Source organism: Chanos chanos, chromosome 1 (assembly GCF_902362185.1).
Source record: "Chanos chanos chromosome 1, fChaCha1.1, whole genome shotgun sequence".
In the NCBI taxonomy this organism is placed as follows: domain Eukaryota; kingdom Metazoa; phylum Chordata; class Actinopteri; order Gonorynchiformes; family Chanidae; genus Chanos; species Chanos chanos.
In genome coordinates this window covers 45,839,888-45,866,293 of record NC_044495.1, presented here as the reverse complement: position 1 = coordinate 45,866,293, position 26,406 = coordinate 45,839,888, and the positions used below count along the sequence as shown (strand labels likewise).

At 43.3% G+C, this 26,406-nt stretch overlaps 1 protein-coding gene across 1 annotated transcript in view; it reads left to right on the top strand.

Annotated features, from left to right (window-relative positions):
- Window positions 1–26,406, top strand: part of ank1a (ankyrin 1, erythrocytic a) — a 96,300-nt gene that overhangs the window by 56,554 nt on the left and 13,340 nt on the right. The window contains exons 3-38 of the mRNA XM_030782517.1: window positions 1,726–1,824; window positions 2,738–2,836; window positions 3,863–3,961; window positions 4,730–4,915; window positions 5,076–5,174; window positions 5,406–5,504; window positions 5,735–5,833; window positions 6,140–6,337; window positions 9,198–9,296; window positions 9,421–9,519; window positions 9,696–9,794; window positions 10,237–10,434; window positions 10,907–11,005; window positions 11,100–11,198; window positions 11,311–11,508; window positions 11,857–11,955; window positions 12,080–12,178; window positions 12,267–12,365; window positions 12,519–12,611; window positions 13,206–13,278; window positions 13,521–13,541; window positions 15,590–15,713; window positions 15,922–16,000; window positions 16,374–16,486; window positions 16,602–16,826; window positions 16,925–17,079; window positions 17,256–17,467; window positions 19,474–19,678; window positions 20,053–20,149; window positions 20,419–20,647; window positions 20,823–20,951; window positions 21,287–21,406; window positions 21,493–21,577; window positions 21,710–21,784; window positions 22,042–22,173; window positions 22,890–23,051. Coding sequence (XP_030638377.1) covers window positions 1,726–1,824; window positions 2,738–2,836; window positions 3,863–3,961; window positions 4,730–4,915; window positions 5,076–5,174; window positions 5,406–5,504; window positions 5,735–5,833; window positions 6,140–6,337; window positions 9,198–9,296; window positions 9,421–9,519; window positions 9,696–9,794; window positions 10,237–10,434; window positions 10,907–11,005; window positions 11,100–11,198; window positions 11,311–11,508; window positions 11,857–11,955; window positions 12,080–12,178; window positions 12,267–12,365; window positions 12,519–12,611; window positions 13,206–13,278; window positions 13,521–13,541; window positions 15,590–15,713; window positions 15,922–16,000; window positions 16,374–16,486; window positions 16,602–16,826; window positions 16,925–17,079; window positions 17,256–17,467; window positions 19,474–19,678; window positions 20,053–20,149; window positions 20,419–20,647; window positions 20,823–20,951; window positions 21,287–21,406; window positions 21,493–21,577; window positions 21,710–21,784; window positions 22,042–22,173; window positions 22,890–23,051 — 4,495 coding nt within the window. The remainder of the gene's footprint in view (window positions 1–1,725; window positions 1,825–2,737; window positions 2,837–3,862; window positions 3,962–4,729; window positions 4,916–5,075; window positions 5,175–5,405; window positions 5,505–5,734; window positions 5,834–6,139; window positions 6,338–9,197; window positions 9,297–9,420; window positions 9,520–9,695; window positions 9,795–10,236; window positions 10,435–10,906; window positions 11,006–11,099; window positions 11,199–11,310; window positions 11,509–11,856; window positions 11,956–12,079; window positions 12,179–12,266; window positions 12,366–12,518; window positions 12,612–13,205; window positions 13,279–13,520; window positions 13,542–15,589; window positions 15,714–15,921; window positions 16,001–16,373; window positions 16,487–16,601; window positions 16,827–16,924; window positions 17,080–17,255; window positions 17,468–19,473; window positions 19,679–20,052; window positions 20,150–20,418; window positions 20,648–20,822; window positions 20,952–21,286; window positions 21,407–21,492; window positions 21,578–21,709; window positions 21,785–22,041; window positions 22,174–22,889; window positions 23,052–26,406) is intronic.

Below are 26,406 nucleotides of genomic sequence, written 5' to 3'. Positions count from 1 at the left end.
TAAGACATTAGCATGCAGCTCCTTCTGCAGCAGCAGCCGCGGCACGTGCAGCCACAGCGCACGGGAACGTCTCATCACAGAGAAAAAATCCACCACGGTCATACAGACAGCACTGTGGAACAACCAGTAAAGCACAGTCAGCTGGACTCACAGCTGTTTGGAGGGACCTCAGTAAGTTTGAGATCAGTCATGTTGGTAAGCAATAGTGGGGCATATGTAAGATCACACAGTGTAAAATTCAATTACTGAACGGTTTAAAATCTTAAAGAGATCGGAGATTGGAGGGAAGGCTCAGTGTTATCTGTAATTAGCGAAATGAGCCTATACAGTGATGGACCTACAGCGCCCCCTTCTGGCCATAAGACTACACTCCATATTGTAAACGATTAACTGGTCTGTCACCTTTTGAGTTCGGCGTGTGACGCAGCGTATCATGGCTGGAGTGCAGAAACAATAGTATTTTAGCAGAGAAATTATAACAGTTAAAAACAAAAACAAAAACAAAAACAAAAAAAACATGATCCTCTCCCAGTGTATTCTCACCTCCATCCCTTCCTTTACAAATATCAATTTTACCCATGTGTTCTCATCTCATTCTCTTTCATTATTGTTTTTCCCCTGTGCATTCTCTCCTCATTCTCTTCCTGTCAAACAGCACTTGTCTCCAAATGAGAACAACACACTCTGCCCAGTACCACTGCATTTTTACACCACTAACTACATAGCATCATTTAGCAATGTAGCACGCTTTTAGGAGAGCTCTGGTTTAATTATCTTACCCAAACACAATAACACAGTCTGTGCCCACACTGGTCAATGACAGCCTTGAGTCCTAAATACATGACACACCTCTGTCCCACAGGGCTGCAGTTTGTCTCTCGTCTGCTGCCATTTCTTGCATTTCTGTTCCTCTCTCTTTCATTTCTGTTCCTCTCTCTTTCATTTCTGTTCCTCTCTCTTTCACTTTGTGTCACTCGGTCACCCTCCCCCATCTGCAGATCTTAAATTTTCTTTTTAATTTTCTCTTTCCTTTTCCTTGTCTCCCTCTCTCTTATTGTCACAAATGCTCATGATGTTACAATGTGCTCTCTCTTTTTCTGTCTCTCTCTCTTTCTCTCTCTTCATCCCTTCTTCCCTTCGTCTTTGTCTCTGTCCATCTGTCTGTATGTCTCTCTCTCTCTCTCTGTCTGTGTGATGGTGTGATATGGGGTGATGGTCTCCACACATAGAGGGATAATATCTGTGATGTGAGAAAGGTCCAACCTCACATGTCCTGTGTGTGTGAAGGAAGGCTGTGTGAGGTCAGACCTATCCCACACGACTCGTATTCGTCCCATCGGAGAGACCACCGGCCTGCCATCCCCTCTTCATCACCCTCCATCATCATCACCCCATCATCAGTCTGTGTTCAGTCTGCAGTCTGGGACTCCCATTAGCCTGTTAACAGTGTGTTTGTATATATTTGTGTAACATTGTGTTAAACTCTAAAATGCTCTGCAGACTGGTGGTAGTGATTTCTCCAGGATAGAGGTGCTGTGAAAAGGGATCACTGCTGGGTCTCTGAGGCTTGTTTGAGAGTGTTAGTGTAGGGTTCACTGTGTGTCACTGAGGGACTGCGTCATAGACTCTAAACACAGAATGAGACCCTGAGATGTGAGGAGTCCTGTTCAACCTGATGGACTGTACACTGTGAGGTTTGTTGTGTATTCCTCTCTCCCCCCTCAGAATGGGCTGAACGGGCTGCACCTGGCCTCCAAAGAGGGCCACGTCAAAATGGTGCTTGAACTCCTGCACAACGGCATTGTCCTGGAGACCACCACCAAGGTAAGACCCCCACATGCTCCAGATTATACTGTTGTCACTGTCTGGACCATGTGTGAGAGACTCGACACAGTGGGCAGTGTCGTGAGGGAGTTATGCAGACAGGGGATACACTCCCTGGGTTAACTTTCCGGGGCTCACAGTCTGAGATAACTATGACTGCGATGGATAATTACAAATATCAGTGCAGGATAAAGTCTTTTTTGTCTTTTTTTTTGTATATTTTCTCACACTGTCCTTACAGCTGTAATGTAGTCTTCAGGAGTGTTGTGTGTAAAGTTGGGCCTGTGTTCAGTACAGCTGTAATGTAGTGGTCAGGAGTGTTTTGTGTAAAGTTAGGTCTGTCTTACGTACAGCTGTAATGTAGTGGTCAGGAGTGTTTTGTGTAAAGTTGGGTCTGTCTTACGTACAGCTGTAATGTAGTGGTCAGGAGTGTTTTGTGTAAAGTTGGGTCTGTCTTACGTACAGCTGTAATGTAGTGGTCAGGAGTGTTTTGTGTAAAGTTGGGCCTGTGTTCAGTACAGCTGTAATGTAGTGGTCAGGAGTGTTTTGTGTAAAGTTGGGCCTGTGTTCAGTACAGCTGTAATGTAGTCTTCAGGAGTGTTTTGCGTAAAGTTAGGTCTGTCTTACGTACAGCTTTAATGTAGTGGTCAGGAGTGTTTTGTGTAAAGTTAGGTCTGTCTTATGTACAGCTGTAATGTAGTGGTCAGGAGTGTTTTGTGTAAAGTTGGGTCTGTCTTACGTACAGCTGTAATGTAGTGGTCAGGAGTGTTTTGTGTAAAGTTGGGCCTGTGTTCAGTACAGCTGTAATGTAGTGGTCAGGAGTGTTTTGTGTAAAGTTGGGCCTGTGTTAAGTACAGCTGTAATGTAGTGGTCAGGAGTGTTTTGTATAAAGTTAAATCCTCTCTGTCTGTAGAAAGGGAACACTGCCCTCCATATTGCAGCACTGGCTGGACAGGAGCAGGTGGTCACAGAGCTGGTTAACTATGGTGCCAACGTCAATGCACAGTCCCAGGTAAGAGCATACACACACTGACACTGAGACACAAACACTCACACACACACACACAAATACACTCTCTCTCTCTGTCTCTCTCATGCACACAAACACACACACACACACACACACACACACATACACACACACCAAAAAAAAACAAACCAAACACTCAAAACACCAAAACACTGACAACTCAGCGGACAGATAATAAAAAAGAAGCGTTTTATACGATTCCGTCGGCCTAATGAGGAATTCTTAAACACTGAAATTCCTTTAAACATGTCTGCAGAATCTGAGTAAATTTAATCAAGAATCACATTTTTCATTTAAACAAAATTAATAAAAGTTTTAAAAATATTATTCTTATTAAAATATTCTGAATAGTAATAGAATTCTAAAGAGTCTTTATACACACATCTGTCATGAATCATTCGACGGGACCAGATGCACATGGAGAACCAGGTTTTGTAGTTGTTGTATTACACAAGGTAGGACAGGAAACAGGAACACAGAGCAGGAGACACACTTAAGAATGTCACAAATCAGAGCAACTCCAAGGTAACATTCAGTTAAACTCAGGTCAGGACAACAGCTTCACAAGGAGACAAAGAAAAGGCCAAAAAAAAAAAAAATCAAAAGGCCGGGATTGATTAACAAAAACAGGTGTGCATGATGATTGAACAATTAAAGGAATGAACCAAGCAAAACAAGGAAGCAAAAAAAGAGAGAAAACCTAACTCAAATGGCCAGTAGAGGGGGACAGTGAGAACCAGGGCATGACAACATCTAACACCGGTTTCCCTTTCCGTCTATCTGTCTTTATGTGTTTTCTGCGTATGTCGGTGTGTGTTTGTTTTTGTTTCGTGTGTGTCGGTGTGTATTTGTGTGTTTGTGGATATGTGTGTGTTCTGTGTGTGTCATGTATTTTTTGTATTTGTCTGTGTCTGTTTTCTGTAAGTGTTGCTGTATTTTCTTGTATCTGTCTGTCTGTGTTTTCTGTGTGTGTGTGTGTGTGTGTGTGTGTGTGTGTGTCTGAAACAGAAGGGCTTCACCCCACTCTACATGGCAGCACAAGAGAATCATCTGGAGGTTGTGAAGTTCCTCTTGGAAAATGGAGCCAATCAGAGCATTCCAACAGAGGTAACAGCCAATGAGGATGCCCCTGTGCTATCTGACTCCCTGGACAGACCAAAGCTGCGTCCAAAACCGCATACTACATACTGCACACTAAACTTGCATTGAAGTACGTAGTGCGGAGTACGTACTAAAAGATTTTAGACAAGAAAGTATGCTAGAATTTGGACGCACTAATGAGGTAATCAAATTGCGCCACATTTTTGCGCATGAGCTTTATAATTGCAGTTTAATGACGACTACCTGTAAACGGACACAGCAGTACAGAAACGCCCCTTTTTTCCATATAGCCTTATGGGATTGAAAAGTGTCCAGTGCTCGCATACTTCGTTTTTCCAACGGAAGTAGTATGTCATCCGGGTACTATTCGCATACAACTCTATGCATACTATGTATTTGGACGTACTACTAATGGTGGCGTACTGTTTTGACGTACTATTTAGTACGTTAGTATGCGGTTTTGGACACAGCCCAAGCTCTCTTATGTGTACCTAGACTGACCTTTGACCTCTTTCCCCCTGCCCCATCTTCTTCACAATGTCTCTTCCTTAAGTCTCCCTCTGCCTGACTTCATTTAGTTCACATATTAGCCACATTATTTAACTGTGCATGAACCACCAGTGTTTGTCACAAAGTCATATAACAGAGACTGTATGAGGACCAAATGAAGGGTGAAAACTGTAGACATGTATCATGGGTAACCCAGAGATTGCATGGCAGGTAATGATGTGTAACGGATAGACTGAGTGCATTATTTTTGTTGTGTTCTAACAGGACGGCTTTACCCCTCTGGCGGTCGCGTTACAGCAGGGTCATGAGAACGTGGTCGCTCTGCTCATTAATTACGGCACCAAGGGTAAAGTTCGCCTCCCTGCCCTGCACATCGCAGCCCGCAACGATGACACACGTACTGCCGCTGTCCTCCTGCAGAATGACCCGAATGCCGATGTTCTCAGCAAGGTAAGTGTGTGTGTGACCCTGTGTTGATATGTGACCCTATGCTGATGTTGATGAATGATCCTAAACATCCGGGTGTATCTACCGTATGAATCTATGGTTTTATCAGATGAGGTATGTGGCAGATGTTTTTGTAATGGTAATTTTCCATGTCTCCTTGCAGACAGGTTTCACGCCGCTGCACATAGCTGCACACTATGAGAACCTGAACGTCGCCCAACTGCTACTGAACAGAGGCGCAAATGTTAACTTCACTCCCAAGGTCTCTCTCCCTTTTCTTTCTTTTAACTCCCTCATCGACATTCTTCTGGTTTTCTAACCACTCCGAACTGTCTCAGTTCTGAGCAGTGCTACCGTGTGTGATTTCGATCTGAGACAGTGACGATGTGTATGTGTGTGTGTGTGTTTTTGTTCTGAGTCAGTGACAAGATTTGTGTGTGTGTTTTTGCTCTGAGAGTGACGATGTGTGTGTGTGTGTGTTTGGTTGTTTCAGAATGGTATCACACCACTCCACATTGCTTCCAGAAGAGGGAACGTTATCATGGTTCGGCTCCTCCTGGACCGAGGGGCTACGATTGATGCTAAGACAAAAGTAAAGACATAGACTTATGTTTTTAAAGAAAATTTTATGTGTCAGAGTGCTTAATGTTATATTTTCATATCCCATCCTGATCTTAATCATCAAGTGTGCTGACATGGCTTTGTACTAAAACCCATCTGGGACCAAATATGAAATGTTTTGACTTTTATACCTTCTGTAAGCCAAAGACAAAATGACAGCTCTGAACCCATCCAAACCGTTTGTCTGTTTTCCTTCCACAGGATGGGCTGACCCCACTTCACTGTGCCGCCAGAAATGGCCATGTACGGATTATTGAGATCCTACTGGACCAAGGAGCTCCTATTCAGGCCAAGACCAAAGTAAATCACACTGAGTCCACTGTACAGCCTCAAACTACAGACTGCTCAACACCAGCCTACACAGCACCAACCTACACACAGCCCAGTTCTACAATGATCATAATTGTGTTAAGTAAAGCATACAGAAAGCACTGTGGAATAGCTAAAAAGATTAAACACAGCACATTTTATCAGCAGTAAGGCATGTAAGAGGATAAGGCACTGACAAAGGACAGAATAAAAAGAAAGCTACAGTTAGTTACAGGAATACAGTTAGTTCTTTTCTTCCAATGAGAGAATGCATCATCTTCATTTTCCTCTGTGTAGAATGGACTGTCGCCAATTCACATGGCGGCTCAGGGAGATCATATGGACTGCGTGAAACAGCTGCTGCAGTACAATGCTGAGATCGATGACATCACACTCGATCACCTGACACCACTCCACGTGGCCGCACACTGTGGACACCACCGCATGGCCAAAGTACTCCTGGACAAAGGAGCCAAACCCAACACCCGGGCACTGGTCAGTGTTCATATGCACGCATGTGCACATGCGCGCACACACACACAAAACAAACACTTACAAAACAAGAGCCAGACAAAAGATCAGCACTGGCTATTGTACGACTGCTGGGACACTGTTACCATGAGAACTCTCATCACAATTTGAGACACTGGATGGAAGTGCAGGCAATATTTAATCCAAATCTTAATCCAAGGGATTAGTCAATAAACAGGCAAAGTCTGGTACACAAAACCTTGGCTACTGGAGGCTAAACAAGGGCAAAAGTCTGAACAAGCTAAGATCAATACACAAGAAAGCTAACAAAGACAAAAGGGCTAACATAGGGGATAGAAAGCAGGGCTAAAAAAGAGAGTGAGGCATGGCTAAGTACAGTCAGCAGACACTTGGTTAAGGTACACAGTAAAACACAAGGATCTACATACACAGGCACACAGTAAAACACAGGGGTCTACATACACAGGCACACAGTAAAACACAGGGGTCTACATACACAGGCACACAGTAAAACACAGGGGTCTACATACACAGGCACACAGTAAAACACAGGGATGTACATACACAGGCACACAGTAAAACACAAGGATCTACATACACAGGCACACAGTAAAACACAGGGGTCTACATACACAGGCACACAGTAAAACACAGGGATGTACATACATAGGCACACAGTAAAACACAAGGATCTACATACACAGGCACACAGTAAAACACAGGGGTCTACATACACAGGCACACAGTAAAACACAGGGGTCTAAATACACAGGCACACAGTAAAACACAGGGGTCTACATACACAGGCACACAGTAAAAAACAGGGGTCTACATACACAGGCACACAGTAAAACACAGGGGTCTAAATACACAGGCACACAGTAAAACACAGGGGTCTACATACACAGGCACACAGTAAAAAACAGGGGTCTACATACACAGGCACACAGTAAAACACAGGGGTCTAAATACACAGGCACACAGTAAAACACAGGGATGTACATACACAGGCACACAGTAAAACACAAGGATCTACATACACAGGTACACAGTAAAACACAGGGGTCTACATACACAGGCACACAGTAAAACACAAGGATCTACATACTCAGGTACACAGTAAAACACAAGGATCTACATACACAGGCACACAGTAAAACACAGGGGTCTACATACACAGGCACACAGTAAAACACAAGGATCTACATACACAGGCACACAGTAAAACACAAGGATCTACATACACAGGTACACAGTAAAACACAGGGGTCTACATACACAGGCACACAGTAAAACACAAGGATCTACATACTCAGGTACACAGTAAAACACAAGGATCTACATACACAGGCACACAGTAAAACACAGGGGTCTACATACACAGGCACACAGTAAAACACAGGGGTCTACATACACAGGCACACAGTAAAACACAAGGATCTACATACTCAGGTACACAGTAAAACACAAGGATCTACATACACAGGCACACAGTAAAACACAGGGGTCTACATACACAGGCACACAGTAAAACACAGGGGTCTACATACACAGGCACACAGTAAAACACAAGGATCTACATACACAGGCACACAGTAAAACACAAGGATCTACATACACAGGCACACAGTAAAACACAGGGGTCTACATACACAGGCACACAGTAAAACACAGGGGTCTACATACTCAGGCACACAGTAAAACACAGGGGTCTACATACACAGGCACACAGTAAAACACAAGGATCTACATACACAGGTACACAGTAAAACACAGGGGTCTACATACACAGGCACACAGTAAAACACAAGGATCTACATACACAGGCACACAGTAAAACACAGGGGTCTACATACTCAGGCACACAGTAAAACACAGGGGTCTACATACACAGGCACACAGTAAAACACAGGGGTCTACATACTCAGGCACACAGTAAAACACAGGGGTCTACATACACAGGCACACAGTAAAACACAGGGGTCTACATACACAGGCACACAGTAAAACACAGGGGTCTACATACACAGGCACACAGTAAAACACAGGGGTCTACATACACAGGCACACAGTAAAACACAAGGATCTACATACTCAGGCACACAGTAAAACACAGGGGTCTACATACACAGGCACACAGTAAAACACAAGGATCTACATACACAGGCACACAGTAAAACACAGGGGTCTACATACACAGGCACACAGTAAAACACAGGGGTCTACATACACAGGCACACAGTAAAACACAAGGATCTACATACTCAGGCACACAGTAAAACACAGGGGTCTACATACACAGGCACACAGTAAAACACAAGGATCTACATACACAGGCACACAGTAAAACACAGGGGTCTACATACACAGGCACACAGTAAAACACAGGGGTCTACATACACAGGCACACAGTAAAACACAGGGGTCTACATACACAGGCACACAGTAAAACACAGGGGTCTACATACACAGGCACCATGAGAAGACAAACTGACCACAGGTGTAAAAAATAATCAAGAAGGTGGTTAACCAATCAGGTCCAACTGGGCTCTGATTGGCTGGGGCACAGGAAGTTAGAAACAGGCCATTGACGTCCCTCTGTTTTTCATTATTTCACATGGTTTATTATAGAGACACATACACCACAGATGAAGTGACTTCAAATAAATAAACACTGAATGTTTGCTTGAGTAATATTGTGTAATATATATATATATGTATGTATGTATGTGTCTATATATATATATATATATATATATATATATATATATATATATTCAAGATTTGATTGTTCCTCTGTACTGTCTGTGTTGTATTCAGAGCTGTTGTATCTCAGTAATGTGTGTTGTGGCTGTCTGTTTAGAATGGCTTTACGCCACTCCACATTGCCTGTAAAAAGAACCACATACGTGTGATGGACCTGCTCCTGAAACATGCCGCCTCTCTGGAGGCTGTGACGGAGGTGAGCATCCACCAGTACCACCTCCACCTCCATTCACCCAGCACAAATACACCTTCCTTTTATATGTCCAGACATTTTACTGCAGTGTGTGTGTGTGTGTGTGTGTGTGCGTGTGATGTTGCAGTCTGGCTTAACGCCTCTCCACGTGGCCTCATTCATGGGTCATTTGAACATAGTGAAGATTCTGCTGCAGAAGGGAGCGTCTCCGAATGCATCTAATGTGGTACGGCACCCATGTCACCACTACACATATTTACACTCGACATCTAATGTGGTACGGCATCCACATCACTACTACAAGGTGATACACATCTAATATGGCATTATCTTTTAGCACATATTGGAAAAAGACTAATTTGAATGTATTTGTGTGTGTGCGTGTGCATGTGTGTGGTGTAGAAAGTGGAGACCCCACTGCACATGGCCTCTCGGGCAGGCCATTGTGATGTGGCTGAGTTCCTGTTGCAGAATTCAGCTCCAGTCGACGCCAAGGCCAAGGTACCAACATTGCCCCACACTGTCACAACACACACACCAGTTTACCAACATCTCCCCATACGGTCACAACACACACCCAAATCACATCATAATATCACAGATCACATGTACACAGCTCATCTCAACATCCTTTTTAGAGACTAAGTTGTATTCTCTAAGTACAGCAGCTCTAACAGGAACCAACACATCTACACAGTGCGCTTCGGAGAAAGAAGTCAGACGGGCACATTGTGAACTGATGTCCAGAATCTTGTTCTCGCTTGCAGTTAATTAATGACCTCATGACAATTAAAAAAAAAGTAATTTATTGGTTTAATTCTCTTGAAGAATTGAGAGAGCTGATTGTAACATGATGGAGACTAAATGGAAAGACTGTAACAGAGTTGGTTGTAATTTTTTAAAAATATTGCTCTGTTGTTCCTTGTTGCCTTGCGGCCACCAGGATGACCAGACTCCCCTCCACTGTGCTGCACGCATGGGTCACAACGAACTGGTCAAACTCCTGCTGGAACACAAGGCCAATCCCAACTCCACCACCACAGCTGGACACACGCCGCTCCACATCGCTGCACGCGAGGGACACACCAACACCGCACGCATCCTGCTGGACATGAATGCTCAGCAGACCAAAATGACCAAGGTACACCCTCTAGCCTGTGTGTGTGTTCAGGCCTGAGTGCACCCCCTAGCCTGTGTGTGTGTTTAGGCCTGAGTGCACCCCCCCCCCAGCCTGTGCGTGTTTAGGCCTGAGTGCACCCCCAGACTGGGCCTGAGCAGAGTGATTATGGATGCCTATGGGGAAGGCAAGCAGATAATGAGGAGGACAGACACAGAAGATCACAGTGACAGGCCTGTAACAGACTAATATGTCCCAGCTCAGTTATTAACTGAAAATAGAATACACAGTTACGGCTTACTGATATCTGGCCATTTTCATAATTTTCATTTTCATAATTAATCAAGAAAGGGCCACGGAAATTCATGATACATTTGTATTGACACTTTACTTTTGTGTCAAATATGATGTTTAGAATGAAGACACATCTTTCTGAACAAAGCTCTGAACTTGTAGTCCTGGTTGTAACAAGTCTTTTCTTATTGTCTCTGTACAGAAAGGCTTCACTCCCCTCCATGTAGCAGCCAAGTATGGAAAGGTGGATGTGGCAGAGTTGCTCCTGGAGAGAGGGGCCAACCCCAATGCTGCGGGCAAGGTACACCTCCCACCCTCAACAGGACTTCAGCATTCTGTACTGGCATGGCGAGTTTTGGTACATGATCAGCTGCTCTCTTCTCTCCTGCTTTTAGAATGGCCTCACTCCCCTACACGTGGCTGTCCATCACAACAACCTGGACGTTGTTGACCTACTGGTCAGCAAAGGAAGCTCCCCCCACAGCGCCGCCAGAGTGAGTAATGCTGCGTGGTTTTGACATGCTACAGAACACACACACACACGCACACAAACACATTCATACTTTGAGACACACATTATGTTAACCTCTGATTGTTTCTCTGCAGAATGGATACACTCCCCTCCACATTGCATCTAAGCAGAATCAAGTGGAGGTGGCCAATATCCTACTGCAGCACGGGGCGTCGGCCAACACCGAGTCTTTACAGGGGGTCACGCCCCTGCACCTGGCCTCGCAGGAGGGCCGCCCCGACATGGTGTCCCTGCTCATCTCCAAACAGGCCAATGTCAACCTGGGTAACAAGGCAAGTAGAGCTCTCAGTTCGCTTAGAGTGGTCCTGACAGTCTAACGTGAAATTGCAGGTTAGTACTAAACATTACACAGTCTATGCTATACGTGTCAGTGTAAGCTCACACTACAAAATAAAACTGTTCCTTTTTTCATGGAGCAGAGGCAATGACATATTGATCATTATAAGATCTGCAAAACTGATGACTGTGTTAAACCCTCTTACACATTACAATGAAATAAAAAAGTGCACACATCTTGCTGTGTAATTAATTTGGCTGTTAGGTGTTCACTCAATGGGTGAGTGTTCAGTGTTCTTTCAGCAGTGTTCCGACACACTCTGTTCATTTTACCCCTCCTCCAGAGTGGACTCACCCCACTTCACCTGGTGGCTCAGGAAGGTCACGTGGCTATAGCTGACATCCTGGTGAAGCAGGGGGCATCGGTGTATGCAGCCACCCGGGTAAGACCCTTAGACCCCAGAAATAGCCAGGGTACTCACAGCACTATAGAGAGACAGACCCCACGTTTACCTCTGAACCCTTTATGTATTAAAACACCGTGTCCATTTCTGCTTCCTTCTCAAGATGGGCTACACACCTCTGCACATAGCATGTCACTATGGTAACATTAAAATGGTGAAGTTCCTCTTGCAGCAGCAGGCCAACGTGAACAGCAAGACGAGGGTAAGCAGAGACAGCCGACTCTTTTACCCATGGAATGTTCCAGAATGTTCCAGGCATGGTATTAAACTACCTGCTCTTTCTCTGCTAGCTGGGGTACACACCTCTCCACCAGGCTGCCCAGCAAGGCCACACTGACATTGTGACATTGCTACTGAAGCATGGAGCTCAGCCGAACGAAACTACCACAGTAAGACCTCCATCCTCCTACTCCTGTCTCCCCAGACTTTTTCAGATGACTTCTAATTTCTACCATTCCATATGGTTGTCTTTCATCCCAGTGTAGTTCAGCATTTAAACCCGTCTCTTCTATCTTTTCCTTTTGTGTTTCTTTTTTTTCCAGAATGGCACCTCTGCCCTGGCTATCGCAAAACGTCTGGGATACATTTCTGTCATCGACGTCCTAAAACTTGTCACTGAGGAAACAGTAACCATGGTGAGACCAACATCAATGTAATTCACATTAGATTTGACTACAAACATCTCCCAGTTCATTTTTTTCTAGTTGGAGAAAAACTGCTCAATTACAGTTAAGAGCTGACCAACTGTGAAAAATTCTGGAGTTCAGATTAGATGCTGCTGCTAATGCTAAATTGTTGTTGCAGTTAACCACTCCTACTGGCCAATCAGTTAAAACAGATTAATCAAGAATTCAGTCCTGAAAGCTACTGAATGAACAGCATACCCAGGCTTAAACACAGCCACTCAAAACTCTTCACTCAAAAAAAAACGAAATAGTCAACTGTTTTTGCTATGAATTAGCAGTTAGACTAAACTGTTTTGAATGTTTCAGAGGGGAATGCTTTGGATTTTGTGTCTTCATTGGCTCAGTTCTCCAGTCATTTCTAATCAGTTCTAATCTACTCTAGACCACCCCATACTCAAGCTGGGTATTTCTGTAAAGAATGAAATTAAAAAGTGGTGGAGTAGCTAAACATCATGAAAAGTGGTGGAAATATTATGAAACATAAGAACTTGTGTATTTTATAAAAGACTGACATTTTTTGCAATATCAATCTTTGCCTTTCAGACCACAACAGAAAAACATCGAATGAGTTTTCCAGAGACAGTAGATGAGATCTTGGATGTTTCCGAGGATGAAGGTAAAACCAAAAAGAACTACGCAAATTTGTCCTGAAACATTTTACTCATGTCTTTGTAGTTTAAGATAAGGGTGGTTATTTTCCTATACTTAAAAGAGCTTTTAAGCCTAAGTTGTGCTCTCTTCAATTTATTTTTCTCTCAGATGTACAGAGCAGAGGTTTGGCCTGTTCAGAAAGAGAGGATTCTCATGTTCATGTTTCTTACAGAATATGCTAACTCTGATTCTTTTGCCCTTCTCTAGCTATCGCACAGCTAACGATAGGTACGGCAGTCTTTCTTGTCTGTGTCCTGCTCATCGGTCGTGACTGCATTTTAAAAATCATTGTCATTGTTTTGACCACTGAAACAGCCGTATTGGCATTCCATCAGCATGTGTCCACGATTCGATGTTAACCTCTCTTCTGTCTGTTAACATCTAACCTCAGTCACTAATCCTGCAGGTCATCTTGTTTGGCCTGTCTTTCCTGATTGCTGTGAACAAGGAAAGGAGCACTGTTCCCTATTTCCCTCTACCCACTCATAAAGAGAACATTCCATAACATGTCCAGAACCAGTCACTTCCAAGCATATTATAGGTGCACAATGTGCACTTATGTCTTTTAATGTTTTTTATAATGGTACCCTACAACATGACAGTGGAATCAGAACCTGCTAATAAACCTTTATGTCTTCATTAATGTAACCTTATGACTAATTTCACACAGACTAAAAGTGTTTCATATAAAACGATGAAAACTAGCCAAATTCATCTGCTCAGATCACAGCATTCTTAAGTTCACTGGATCTTTAGGATATTTTGATATTAAAGCCAAATATTAAAGTAAGTGTTGTTGTCTGAGTGGTGGCTCTGTTCTATAATCAGTCAGGAGAAAGTGCGGTATCAAAGCCAGTTGTCAGTGATACTACAGTCCACTTCACCCCAGTATATTTAGTTCCGGATGCAGTTAACTGACGGATTGTCACCGTGGATCTAAATTTAGACAGTGTCTTCACCTAATGCCCGGATATCTTCTCATATCCGTCTTCCTTAATAAATCAAGCTTAGACACACATCGATATAATTACTTTCACACGAGCCCTGACTACTCAGTTAAACCAAATGAAAAGCTAAAATTTCTGTCTGAGAACTTTCTTTATGACTTCTGCGTACAAATACACGTGGAGTCGTCCTTTTCTTTCTCCTAAAGGTTCTTGGGTAAGTGGATGGTGCCCTTGTCAGAATGTTTAAGAAGATTTGTTTTGTGAATAATAGATGTAAAGTAATGTATTCATATACCATGGAATTGACTTAAAAGATTCGCCATTGTAGCCTGTGTGCAGTGCTCTGGGTTCTTAGTAAGTTTGTTTGTGTTTTGGTGAAGTCTGGTGCATATGAATATTGGCGAATAAGAATTGATGTGTTTGTATGTCAGCCGCTATTTATGAGAGTGAGTATATGCAAACACAGCCCTATTACACGGTTCCCAGAGCTCCCATTCTCTACCGTGGGACTGCCAAGAGTCTGGTGAAAATGATATCCTTTATGGGGCTTTTGTGTTAGCTTTAGTCATTCTGAATGGCCACGCCGTACATTGGATATGTCTTACAGAGACCTAATGAAGATAAATGAGTGTAACTCATATGTTTAGTGTGCATACTGCAGATATGTGACTTTTTTTATATATTAAATGCCGCTTAGTCTTATCTTAACCCTATACAGAGTCACAAATCAGTTTTAATTCTGTTGTTATTTTCTGAGGAATAAATAACCATACCATTTATCTTCTGTATGAATTATACTGAACTATCAGAGTCCAGATCTAAGGCTGAGAAGAGGTAACAATGGACAGATAAAATCTAACAGGACACAGTGCATGTGCAGTGTTTAACAGGACACAGTGCATGTACAGTGTTTAACAGGACATACATGGAAGTGATGCCATTTATATCACTCATGCACAGACAACATGAAATATGTTCTTTTTGTTTTGTGAGTTGCTGTACCATTCATGGATGGATGTTTTTGTTTTTTTCCGTTTCTCTCTCTTCCTCCCTCTTGCCTATCAGGCCAGTTTTGGTTTGATTCACTATATGTGTGGTACATACACACTGCGCAGTCATCTGCCTCTTTTTTAAGCAGTCTGTCTAACACAGTGTTGAACAACTGTCATCATTTCTTTTCCCTGAGGTTCACTCAGTTGCAATAATATCGTTTTATTGCATAATTCACCATTTCACCCATGCAAAATGACATATCTCAGCCTTTACTCTTCTGTTCTTCATCCGCCTCACACGCTCTACTTTACAATATTTCTTTTTCCCCTTCGGCAGGTGAGGAGCTGCTGGGGACAGAGGGCGCCAGGTATATGAAGATGGATGACTTGAAAAGCCATGATGAGGATTTCCTCTCCCCACAGAAAGCTATAGAGTACGGCAGCAGGATGAGAGAAATATTGTGGGACATAGTTAACATGTTCTTTTTAGGATGTGATTGAGGAACATTCTGGTCTCATACTGAGGAAGGGACAGACTTAGCCCAATTCTATTAAAGCCACAGAACCCTTATACAGAGTGATTACGAGTCAGTTTGCTCCATCTAAGAGTCTAGCATCTTTGTCTTAATATTTTCCACTGCGTTTTCATTTTTTATTTTTTACAAACAGGAATTATTCCCCTGCTATCCCGAGGATTCCTTGTGTCTCTCCAGAGACTGTTATCCTGAAAGAGCATGAGATTGAGCAGGTAAAACAATAAATCACATCCATTCTTTCTTCACAGAAGTCCAGAGGGTTAAATGTGTCCTCCCCTTGAGCTGAAACTCAAATTTAAACCGGCAGCCGCTCTGTGGGGGTCATGTTTATTAAAATATGCTGTGAGAATTTTTAACTGTCCAGAAGTTTCTTATTTCATACTAATTGTATGCCCTTGCAGAAACATGCAGCTGACAGGTATGATTTTTGTGTAAAAATGACTGGAAGGTAGTAATGTAGTACATCATTTCCATTACTGACGTTACCATTTTACAGGAGCAAAAAAAAAAAAAAAAAAAAAAGAAACTTAAAATGTCATGAAATTTTCCGTTTCCTTCCTTTTCGTTTGTTCACCTTTACAGCAGCACACTCCAATCCCCCTGCAAAAGGAGTATGATGAGGACTCTCTGATCCCTAGTAGCCCGGCCACAGAAACCTCTGACAACGTCAGCCCAGTAGCCAGCCCTATCCACACTGGGTTAGTGCTGACCAGACTTTACACCATATAAGAGCATGGAACAAGTCTAAAGCACCTGAGGGTTTTGAATTGAAAATGAATGAATGATAACTGACTGCCTCTCTTGACTTTACAGGTTCTTGGTAAGTTTTATGGTGGATGCTCGCGGTGGCTCCATGAGAGGGAGTCGGCACAATGGTCTGAGAGTCATAATCCCTCCACGTACTTGTGCCGCACCTACAAGGATTACCTGCCGCCTTGTCAAACCACAGAAACTTACCACCCCGCCTCCACTGGTAGAGGGGGAGGGGCTTGCCAGCCGTATCATCTCTCTCGGGCCCGCGGGCATGCAGTTTCTAGGGTAAGGAAACAATTGTTGGGGTCCAAAGACAAGAGGACTTTTGGTATTTCAGGTCTCTACTGACTATTTACTAACACTAACTGTGGTTTCCCCAACAGACCAGTGATTGTGGAGATTCCTCATTTTGCTGCACTTGGTCGTGGAGACCGGGAACTAGTGGTCTTAAGGAGTGAGAATGGATCTGTGTGGAAAGAACATCGTAACCGATATGGTGATGAGGTTTTGGAGACCATCCTCAATGGAATGGATGAAGGTAGTTTTGGTTAACAAGACCTGCTTAAATGTCATTGTACCTCACTGTTGTGTCATCCCTCATGAGTGCAATCTGTCATGGCATTTCTGTACACTTCATATAAACTGTTGCACTAGCATTAACAAATACTTGAAGTATGTATTTTAAACTTTCCACCATCCCACTTGTTCCCAAAGATCTCGAGAGCCAAGAGGAGCTGGGCAAGAAACGAATTCGGCGCATCATTTCCACCGATTTCCCCCTCTATTTCGCTGTTGTCTCACGCATACAGCAAGAGAGCGATTTGATAGGTCCTGAGGGCGGCCAACTGACAAGCAAACTCGTGCCTATGGTCCAGGCTACCTTCCCTGAGACAGCCGTCACCAAGCGCGTCCGCCTGGGACTGCAGGTGAGATGGGAGGATGAGCGTGTGGAGGAGGAAGATGCAGACATAATGTCCTCATGAGAATATTCTGAGAATGAGAATATCTCTTTCTTGCCAGTTTTGTCTTGCGTTGTCATGCAATAACATTCCATCATGCATAAAGAAAGAAGAGATGAGATAGTGATGAGATAATGATGAAACAACATCATTACCTTCACCGTGCAATGACTGTTTGTCCGGAAGTTGTCTGTCAGCAGTATGTGCAGGAATTTGCCGTTGATTGATAAGACTGAAGGTGAACTGGAGTGTTACTGAGTGGCATTTGGGAATGTCCAGACTGAGTTGCAGAGTAACTCTCTCTACTGAACTCTTTTGAATTGAGGGAGGCTTTGATTGGTCCTGGAGATCTTGGTGTTGAGATGGTCCAAAGCATGTTTAGCATGAAGGTGCAAAGCATGAGATGCTCCAGGTTTGGTCTCGGTTGCAGTTTTGCCCTCAGGAGTGGAGAATGTGTTTGACTATTATTGTTTAGAGCTGTACTTATTTCATCTGTTGATTCTGAGAACATTATTTGTGTCTTTTAGTGACCCATACATTCATGTCATACTCAGGATGGATATCTACACCACACTGAATCAGTTTCTTTCTCCCAAATGTTTTTACACAACAAACAAGAGGTGTGATGGCCTCCCATTCCAAGACCAGTCCTCAACAAGAGTGCTGACAGACATCATAGGCATTACTTTCACTTGAAACAACACTCCAAAATATCTTTTTAATTTTTCATTTTAATTTTGTTGAAACTGAATAACCATTGCATTGTTGCAGACTTGTTGGTAAGGGTGGTATTTGAGGAAAAAGATACTGATCTGAATATAATGTTGTCCTTATGATGGAATGGTAAGGTTAATGGAACCTCAGTGGACTTCATGGAAGAATGAAACCCAATCATATTTAGTCATATTTAGTTTAACAAATTGAGGAATAATTGTGGCAATTGGCGTTGTGTGGTATGAAACTCACATTTTTGCAGCCGTTTCATATTACTTTCTAAATGGATTTATTTTCACTTGTTACACGGCACTGTAATATATAATATAATAGTCTAAAACACATGGTACATCCTGGTGGCATTTTGACGGTAGATTTTCTCAACATCTCAGATCTTACCATGAGGAGAAGCAGTTTCCTTTGAACGTAGACTTGTATCTGGTCCAGTGTTAGATGTGATCTTTCACTAAGCTAAGACAGAGAATGTTGTAGAACTTTAGCTGTTTGTACAAGAATGTATTTGAAAAATTAAGAATATTTATTATCTAATAAGTAACACTTAATGTGTAATATCAGATACTGTGATTCCTCACAATCCAACACCAAAGCTTTATAATCAGACAGGGTCACATGACTATCCTTATTTATCTCATTCAGTTTTCTAATAATAATAACAGCAGTTTCAATCTCTTTGGATGATCTTTGGTTGAATGTTCATTTTTTGTAATACTTCTTACACTAATAAAATAATTGACTGACAAGGACAAACATGTGTTGCTACTCTGTTTTTTTTATCAAGCTTTATTGTCTCAACAAAACATGAATTTATTCAGATCTTTTCTCTTTTCTCCTCCTCTTCATCTCTTTTTCCATCCCTGGCCTGTTCCCCCCATCAATGAATACACTTTTATTCTCATACCTTCCTCCATCTCTCCTATATTCTTCACATTATCCACACTCAATAACCTGCTCCATCTCTCTGTACATAACTGGAATCTGTGCTCCCCCATATGCTCTTTCATTCTTCATCTGTTTTACCTGTCTTTGCTTTCTTTCTGTTCTGTCTTTGTTTCTTGTGGCTTTTGCCCTGCCTTTTTTCTCCATTGACATACCACACACATCACCTCAATTTTCCTACACACGACACTTCCTCCTTCCTTTTCCTCTTTCCCATGGTCACCCGCCAACCTATCATCTCCTTTTATTTGATCATCACTCCCTCAACATGACCCCTCCCTCCTTTCCTCCCTGGTCCCCAGGCCCAGCCTGTCCCTGACGAGCTGGTAGCCAAACTCCTGGGTAACCAGGCCACCTTCAGTCCAGTGGTGACGGTGGAGCCACGGCGGCGCAAATTCCATCGACCTATTGGCTTGAGAATTCCCCTGCCCCCATCCTGGAGGGATAGTCCGAGGGACTCTGGTGAAGGAGACACGACCAGCCTCCGCCTGCTCTGCAGTGTGATTGGTATGGAAGAGCTTCTGTGGGACATGAAAACAGAATTTGAAAGCAGATGAGGGCTTTATAAAGCTTGAGCTGAATGCTCTTAAAAACTCTCTTTGAGTGAGTTGTTTAGATCACCCTCATAAGCACCAAAGCAGTTCAGGCATTCAACTCACATGATACTGGGAGTACAGGCTTTGGCTTATTAAACCAAAAACAGTGTAAGAGATATTTTATTTAACATTTCAGTGAAGCTGCTCTCAGTCTCAGTAATTATGTCTTTGAGATTCGGTGCCTTAATTCATAGAAATTCAAATACAGTTTTAGAAGATCTTGTAGTGCTGACTTTGATGCTTCTGACTTTGATGAATCTGAATGAGAGCCTATTGAATCTTCAGGTGGCACGGCCGCTGCCCAGTGGGAGGACATCACTGGCACCACCAAGCTTATCTATGCTAATGACTGTGCCAGCTTCACCACCAATGTATCTGCACGGTAAGCCTCACCATAGCCTTTACCCTGGGCTCTTCTGACATACCTACTTAGTAAAATCCACTGTCCATCCAGACTTGAAAAGTTGGCTTCTGCAGTTGCCTCATTATAATGTACACAGTATTTGGCATGGCTATGGTCTCACCTTAGCACAGTCACAAAAGAAACTTAGATTCTATAGTCAGGACAAAGACTGTGTTGTGTCGGCAATGATAAACTTCCCTAAGTGTATTATGGTGTCATATTTTTTCATGCACTTTCTCCCTGCTCAGGTTCTGGCTTGCAGACTGTCCTCGGACCGCAGAGGCGGTGTCCTTCGCCAACCTCCTGTACCGTGAGCTGTCAGCTGTGCCCTACATGGCCAAGTTTGTGGTGTTTGCAAAGATGAACGAGCTGAGGGAGGGCAGGCTGCGCTGCTACTGCATGACCGACGATAAGATGGACAAGACTCTGGAGCAACACGAGAACTTCACCGAGGTGGCCCGCAGCAGGGACATAGAGGTCAGTGAGTGCGTTCGTTTAGAAAAAAAGATTAGATGATTAGAAGGTGAAAAGTGGACAAGTACGAGATGTATAAAAGAAGAGAGGGATTAAGGGAGATGAGTAAATGAAGGAAAGGCAGGTTGAAGGACACATATTATGTGTTAATCCCTGTGTTGACTTTGACTGACCTCAGGTAATGGAAGGTATGCCACTGCACTTGGAATGTTCTGGAAATTTGGTCCCCATGAGGAAAGCTACACAGCAGCCTCGCTGCTTTAGTTTTCAGGCATTCAGAGACAACAGGCTGCCCGTCTCTGTCAAGGTACATTGGCTTATTTTATTTTCCTCTGTTTATCATGAAAAAGCCTCTTTCTAAATCAGCTCTGAAAACTATCAAATGGGTTTGACAAAAAGATAGATCTCTGCTGTTTCACTTACTCAAAGTCAACTTGGACAAGATGCACCATCTGCTCTCACTCACTCACGCTCAGACCATGTTTATGCATCACATGTAGATGGAACTGACGCCAGCAGTGCCAGCAGCAGTGCTAAAAAAACCTCACTCTAATTACTTAGTCTACTGACAGACACACCCTCGCTGTCCTTTCCTCCCTGCATATTTCCAGACTGTGTGTTCATGTTGTCTTCCTGCTATAGGTGAGAGACAGTAGTAAAGAACCTTCTGGATTCTTGTCCTTCCTGCGCAAGTCCACTAAATATGAAGACAGCCAGCATGTGTTGTGCAACCTCAACATCACCATGCCACCATGTATAAAGGTAGGTATACACACACACACACGCACACACAGACACGCATACACACAGATTCCTAAAATTCTCATGATTCATTTCATTGACATTAGATTGTAGGGAGTGAGGACCGGAGACGAACTCTAACCCCTTTGGCCCTGAGAGAGAGATACAGTGCTCTGAATGAGCCAGCCATGGGTAAGCAGCCCACTCCTGCATGTCTGACATCCACACCGCATGACACTTCGGCCTGACTGTACATTAAATATGAAATGAGCTACGGCATCAGAGCACAGAACGTGTAAGACACTCATGGTCTGTTTTCTGCAGCATCACTGAGTGCCATGGAGAGGACAGAGATAAAGATGGCTTTAATTGCTGAACAGCTGGGACTGAGCTGGGCTGGTGAGTGCCTGTGTGTGTGTGTGTGTGAATCTGTGTGTGTGTTAATAAAGCTTGTGGGTGTGTGTGTGAGGGTATGTGTGTATTAATAAAGCTTATCAATTTCTTTTGGAGACATAACTGGAGGCTCATTTTTCAAGTGAAATCCAATTTTATAAGGGCTTGTTCTTTACAGATGGGTTTCAGTGTCGGGGATGAAGTGATAAATGCAGGGTAAGGGGCCAGTGCTATAAAACGACATCTCTCTCTCCATTGAACAGAGCTGGCCCGAGAGCTGCAGTTCAGTGTGGATGACATTAATAAGATCCGTGTTGAGAATCCGAACTCCCTCCTGGAGCAGAGTTCAGCACTACTCAATTTATGGGCCACCCGGGAGGGCAAGAGAGCTAAGAGTGAGTGTCTAACAATTCAGCCTCTGTCTGTTTGCTTAGTCTATGTGTCAGCCCTTCTCCTTCACTTTTCTGCACTTACAGATTTAATGCGAAGTGTTAAAACGATACAGCAATGTCCCAATGGTACCATCCACCCTTCAACATGTGTCTGTTTATGTGTCTTCGATATATTACAACATAAATGCTCTTATCCCATAAGATCACAATTAATCCAAGTCACTAATTAGATCCTGTGTGCCAGCGTGTGTGTGTGTTGCTGATTTAGATCCTGTGTGCCAGCGTGTGTGTGTGTTGCTGATTTAGATCCTGTGTGCCAGCGTGTGTGTGTTGCTGATTTAGATCCTGTGTGCCAGCGTGTGTGTGTGTTGCTGATTTAGATCCTGTGTGCCAGCGTGTGTGTGTTGCTGATTTAGATCCTGTGTGCCAGCGTGTGTGTGTTGCTGATTTAGATCCTGTGTGCCAGCGTGTGTGTGTGTTGCTGATTTAGATCCTGTGTGCCAGCATGTGTGTGTTGCTGATTTAGATCCTGTGTGCCAGCGTGTGTGCTGCTGATTAGATACTGTTTACCTGTGTGTGTGTTTTTTGCATGGTCCGTCTTATAATAATCTCAGTAATTTTCTCTGGGGTATATCTCTGCCCTTCTGCGTACTTCCAGACATCCTTCTATCATGTCCTCTCCCTGTGTCTTTATCTCTCTTACATTTCCTTCCTCTCAGTGGAGAGTTTGTTCATGGCTCTGAAAAGCATTGACCGAATGGACATTGTGAACATGCTGGAAGGCCAAGGACAGCAGACTGCTCGTCTGGGGACTCTCAGCCATGAAACCTCAAGACACAAACACAATGATCATGATCACCTTCCACCTGGTATGCCTAACGGTAAGGGGAACAGTTCCCAGTCCCCTCAGTCTCCACCACCCACCCGCTCCCGACATTTCTCCTGACTTGCACCAACCCAGTCTAGAACCCTTCTTTACCCCTGCTAACAGTTGCTCTAAGTCTCCCTTTCTATCAAACCCTTAATCCCAATTAATGTGGCTACCAGTCTCACAACTGTGTTGTCAACAGACCCAGGGATGCAGACACTCCTACAACCTCTCTCTGTCTGTGATTGTTTTGGTTGCACTGAGTGGTGTAAAGTGGTAAGCCTGGTAAAGAACATGACTACACTGTCTGTAAGTTCAGGATCTAAGTGCTATTGTGTGCTGTTAGCACTTCTAAAGTGGAAAAAGAGAGCGTCACTCTATGAGTTATTGTGATACAAACAGGAAATCACAACAATTCAGAATCACTTTTTGAATCCTTTCTGAAAGTCGAAATTGAAGAGTTTCAACGTTCAGAAAACTGGAAGCTTTCTGTGACTATTCTCAAACCACAGAAACAATGGCACCTCCAGATCTCATCTACCTTCTGTTGTCAGTCACATGCTTTAGCTGGTCGTTATTGGTGGTGTTGAGCTCTAATCTGACACATGTACGTGTTTGAGTGAACAGACCTGACAGGGCTGATTTCAGTGTCTGGACTGTGGTGTTGTAGAGGTCTCCTGATGAAGCCGCTGTACAGCTAAAGGTCTATTCCCTTTTCTTCATGGTCCTTCATTCCACAAGCATTCAGTACATCACGTTTACTCTGCACTCACAACTCGGTTGTGAAGTAGCAGTCCTGCACAAGACGGATCAGTGTCTATCTGACCCGTTTACAGTGCGGGTACCAGGCTCATCTTTGTCAAGACAAGAGTAACAAAGGATGTTTAAGATGCATTCTGGTGACCATGAAGGAGAAAGAGGAAGAGAGTCAGGGGAAAACTGGTCCATGCAGATCTGGTCTCTGTCCCTCAGTGGTTTTTCTCTGGATGAAAATAAGGCTAACATCAAATGGTTATGAGTTGTTTGGTATCAGTGAACAATCTCTGCTGACTATGAGGTGATCCACAAGATGACGGGGCAGGAGATGATTTAGAGTATCACTTCAAAGTATAAAAGTATTTAAAAATATGCTGATAGTGTTTCTTTGAGGAAAAATGTTGTTCTCTATAATCAGCAACAATGAATGATCACAGCTTTAAATTATGATTTGGAATTTTTTGCAACCATTGAAGTTTGTCTCTTTTTTTTGTAACTAGATGCACAGCTGGATAAATTCAGAGATTCTGTCACTGAGGTGTTCTTAGGTAGGATTTTTCACAGTATTCCGTCATAGGCATCAACATTAGCATGTTAGCATTAGCAAGGAGAGTATGGTCAAGGTACCTGTGTGGCAAGTGTGGATGGTGGGGTACCCACCTGTGATGTCATACAGGGTGCACTCTTTGACTGTGTGCCCCTCTCTGTGTGTTTCTCTGGACATGTCACCTGCAGCCCAGCCACCTTTCTCTTCCTCCTCTTCCTCTACACCTGTCCTCTCCGAGCTCCTCTGACTCTTCATGCAGACATCATGTTGACCTCTGGCCCCCATTTTTATATCCTCTGATTTCCTATCTTCCTCTCCTATTTGAACACTCAAATATTACTCTTTTTTTGTTTGTTTGGCTCTGTGACAAAATTTCCCCTCAGAATCCGTGTGCACAGCGCCCCCTACAGGAGGGAGGTGTTTTTGTCTCATCTAGTCTCTCTCTCTTCCTCTCTGTCTCATACCCTCTCTTTCTTTATCTCTGTTCTTTCTTTCTTTGTTTCTCTATTTCTTCTTCTTTCCTTCCTTCTTACTTCTTGCCTTTCTTCTCTTGTTTGCTTTATTTCTATCTTTCTACCTTTCTGTCCCTGCTCTGTCTAACACCCTTCCTCAACCCTGTCTCCCTGCTCTCCCTGTTGCATTTTTGCGTGCATGTGAACCATGGACACTGTTTGCTCTCCCTCCTCCATTTAGTTTGCATGTAAGAATGGAGAGGATGGGGGGTGACTCCTGACCTTTGGGAGACTGAGTGCTAAGACGGTGTGTATTCGGCTGGAATGGCTGGACTGATGAGTGTATGGCATGGCATGCAAATGAATGCCTGTACTGTGATTGCTTCCATTATGACTGAGAGTCTGCGCATGTGATGCTGTACAAACTGGCTTGGAAATATGAAAAGTGCAAAGCATTTTGTAAACCTTTAACTTCCTGTGTCCTGCATTTGTGTCCTGTCTTTTTCTCACTTTTTCTGATGTCACATGTCAACCTCCACTCAATCTGTCTTATCTGTGTCTGTTAAATGAGTCTGTTTAATCCTTACACACTGTGACCTAAGAATGTATGTGTATTTATGGGTAATGTGCGTTTATTCTTCCGTGTGTTCGTGTGTTACATTTTTTGGGGGCGGGGGGATACTTCCTTATGCTGGAGGAAGTTCACTCCTCCTTACTGCCATCCTACTACACTTCCATTCTTTCCCAAACAGGCCAGCAGGCTGAGACTCCACCCCGATATGTATTTTATGTACACAAACACACGCGTGTGGACACACACACACACACACAGAAAGAGAGAGAGAGGGAGAGAGAGAGTTAAATCTTTTGAGGCTGACATTCAGAATGAGAGACTCAGCATATTCCCAGCCAAGAAGGAATCCAGTTACACTCATGCCCAGAAACCCTTATGCTAACCCAGTTCTACATGTAACCCAGCCTGACACATAACCTAGCATCCCATAAAACGCCCAGCTCTACACAGACCTGAGCTGAACCGCACATTCCTCAAAACACTTTATCAAAAAACACATAACCTGAGTACATGTGTACCTGGAACAGCATCACCTCCTTTACTCCTGTTCTCTTCTCCATACTGGAAACAAAGTTTAAACACAAAAGATCAAATAGAAAGATACCTTGCATCAGGTTGCAATCAGAACTGAAGTGCAACTGGGTTCTGTATTAAGTCCTGCCTATAGAAATGACTATGAACATTAAATTTGACTAAAATTCAAGACAAATTTAATTGTCTTAAAAACAAATATATTTGTAATCACCCTTAAAATAAGCATTCCTCCATTTCTTGAAATGAAAGCCAGGGCATAAGAACCATCATATCATTAGCACTGTAAGGTTTTTGGCAGATATCTCCACCCAAAAAAGGAATTTACCATATTCGATGAATCCTCTGGGTGAAAGGTCAGTCTTGCATTGCTATGAGCCACTTCCTGGTCGAGGGAGTCACGGAATGTTCCCTCCATGATTCCACGTTCAGTCATTCTCCTCACAGACAAGGGTGGTTTAAAGTCATAAACGAGGCCTTATCAGTCTGGAGGCGGTAAAAGACAGCT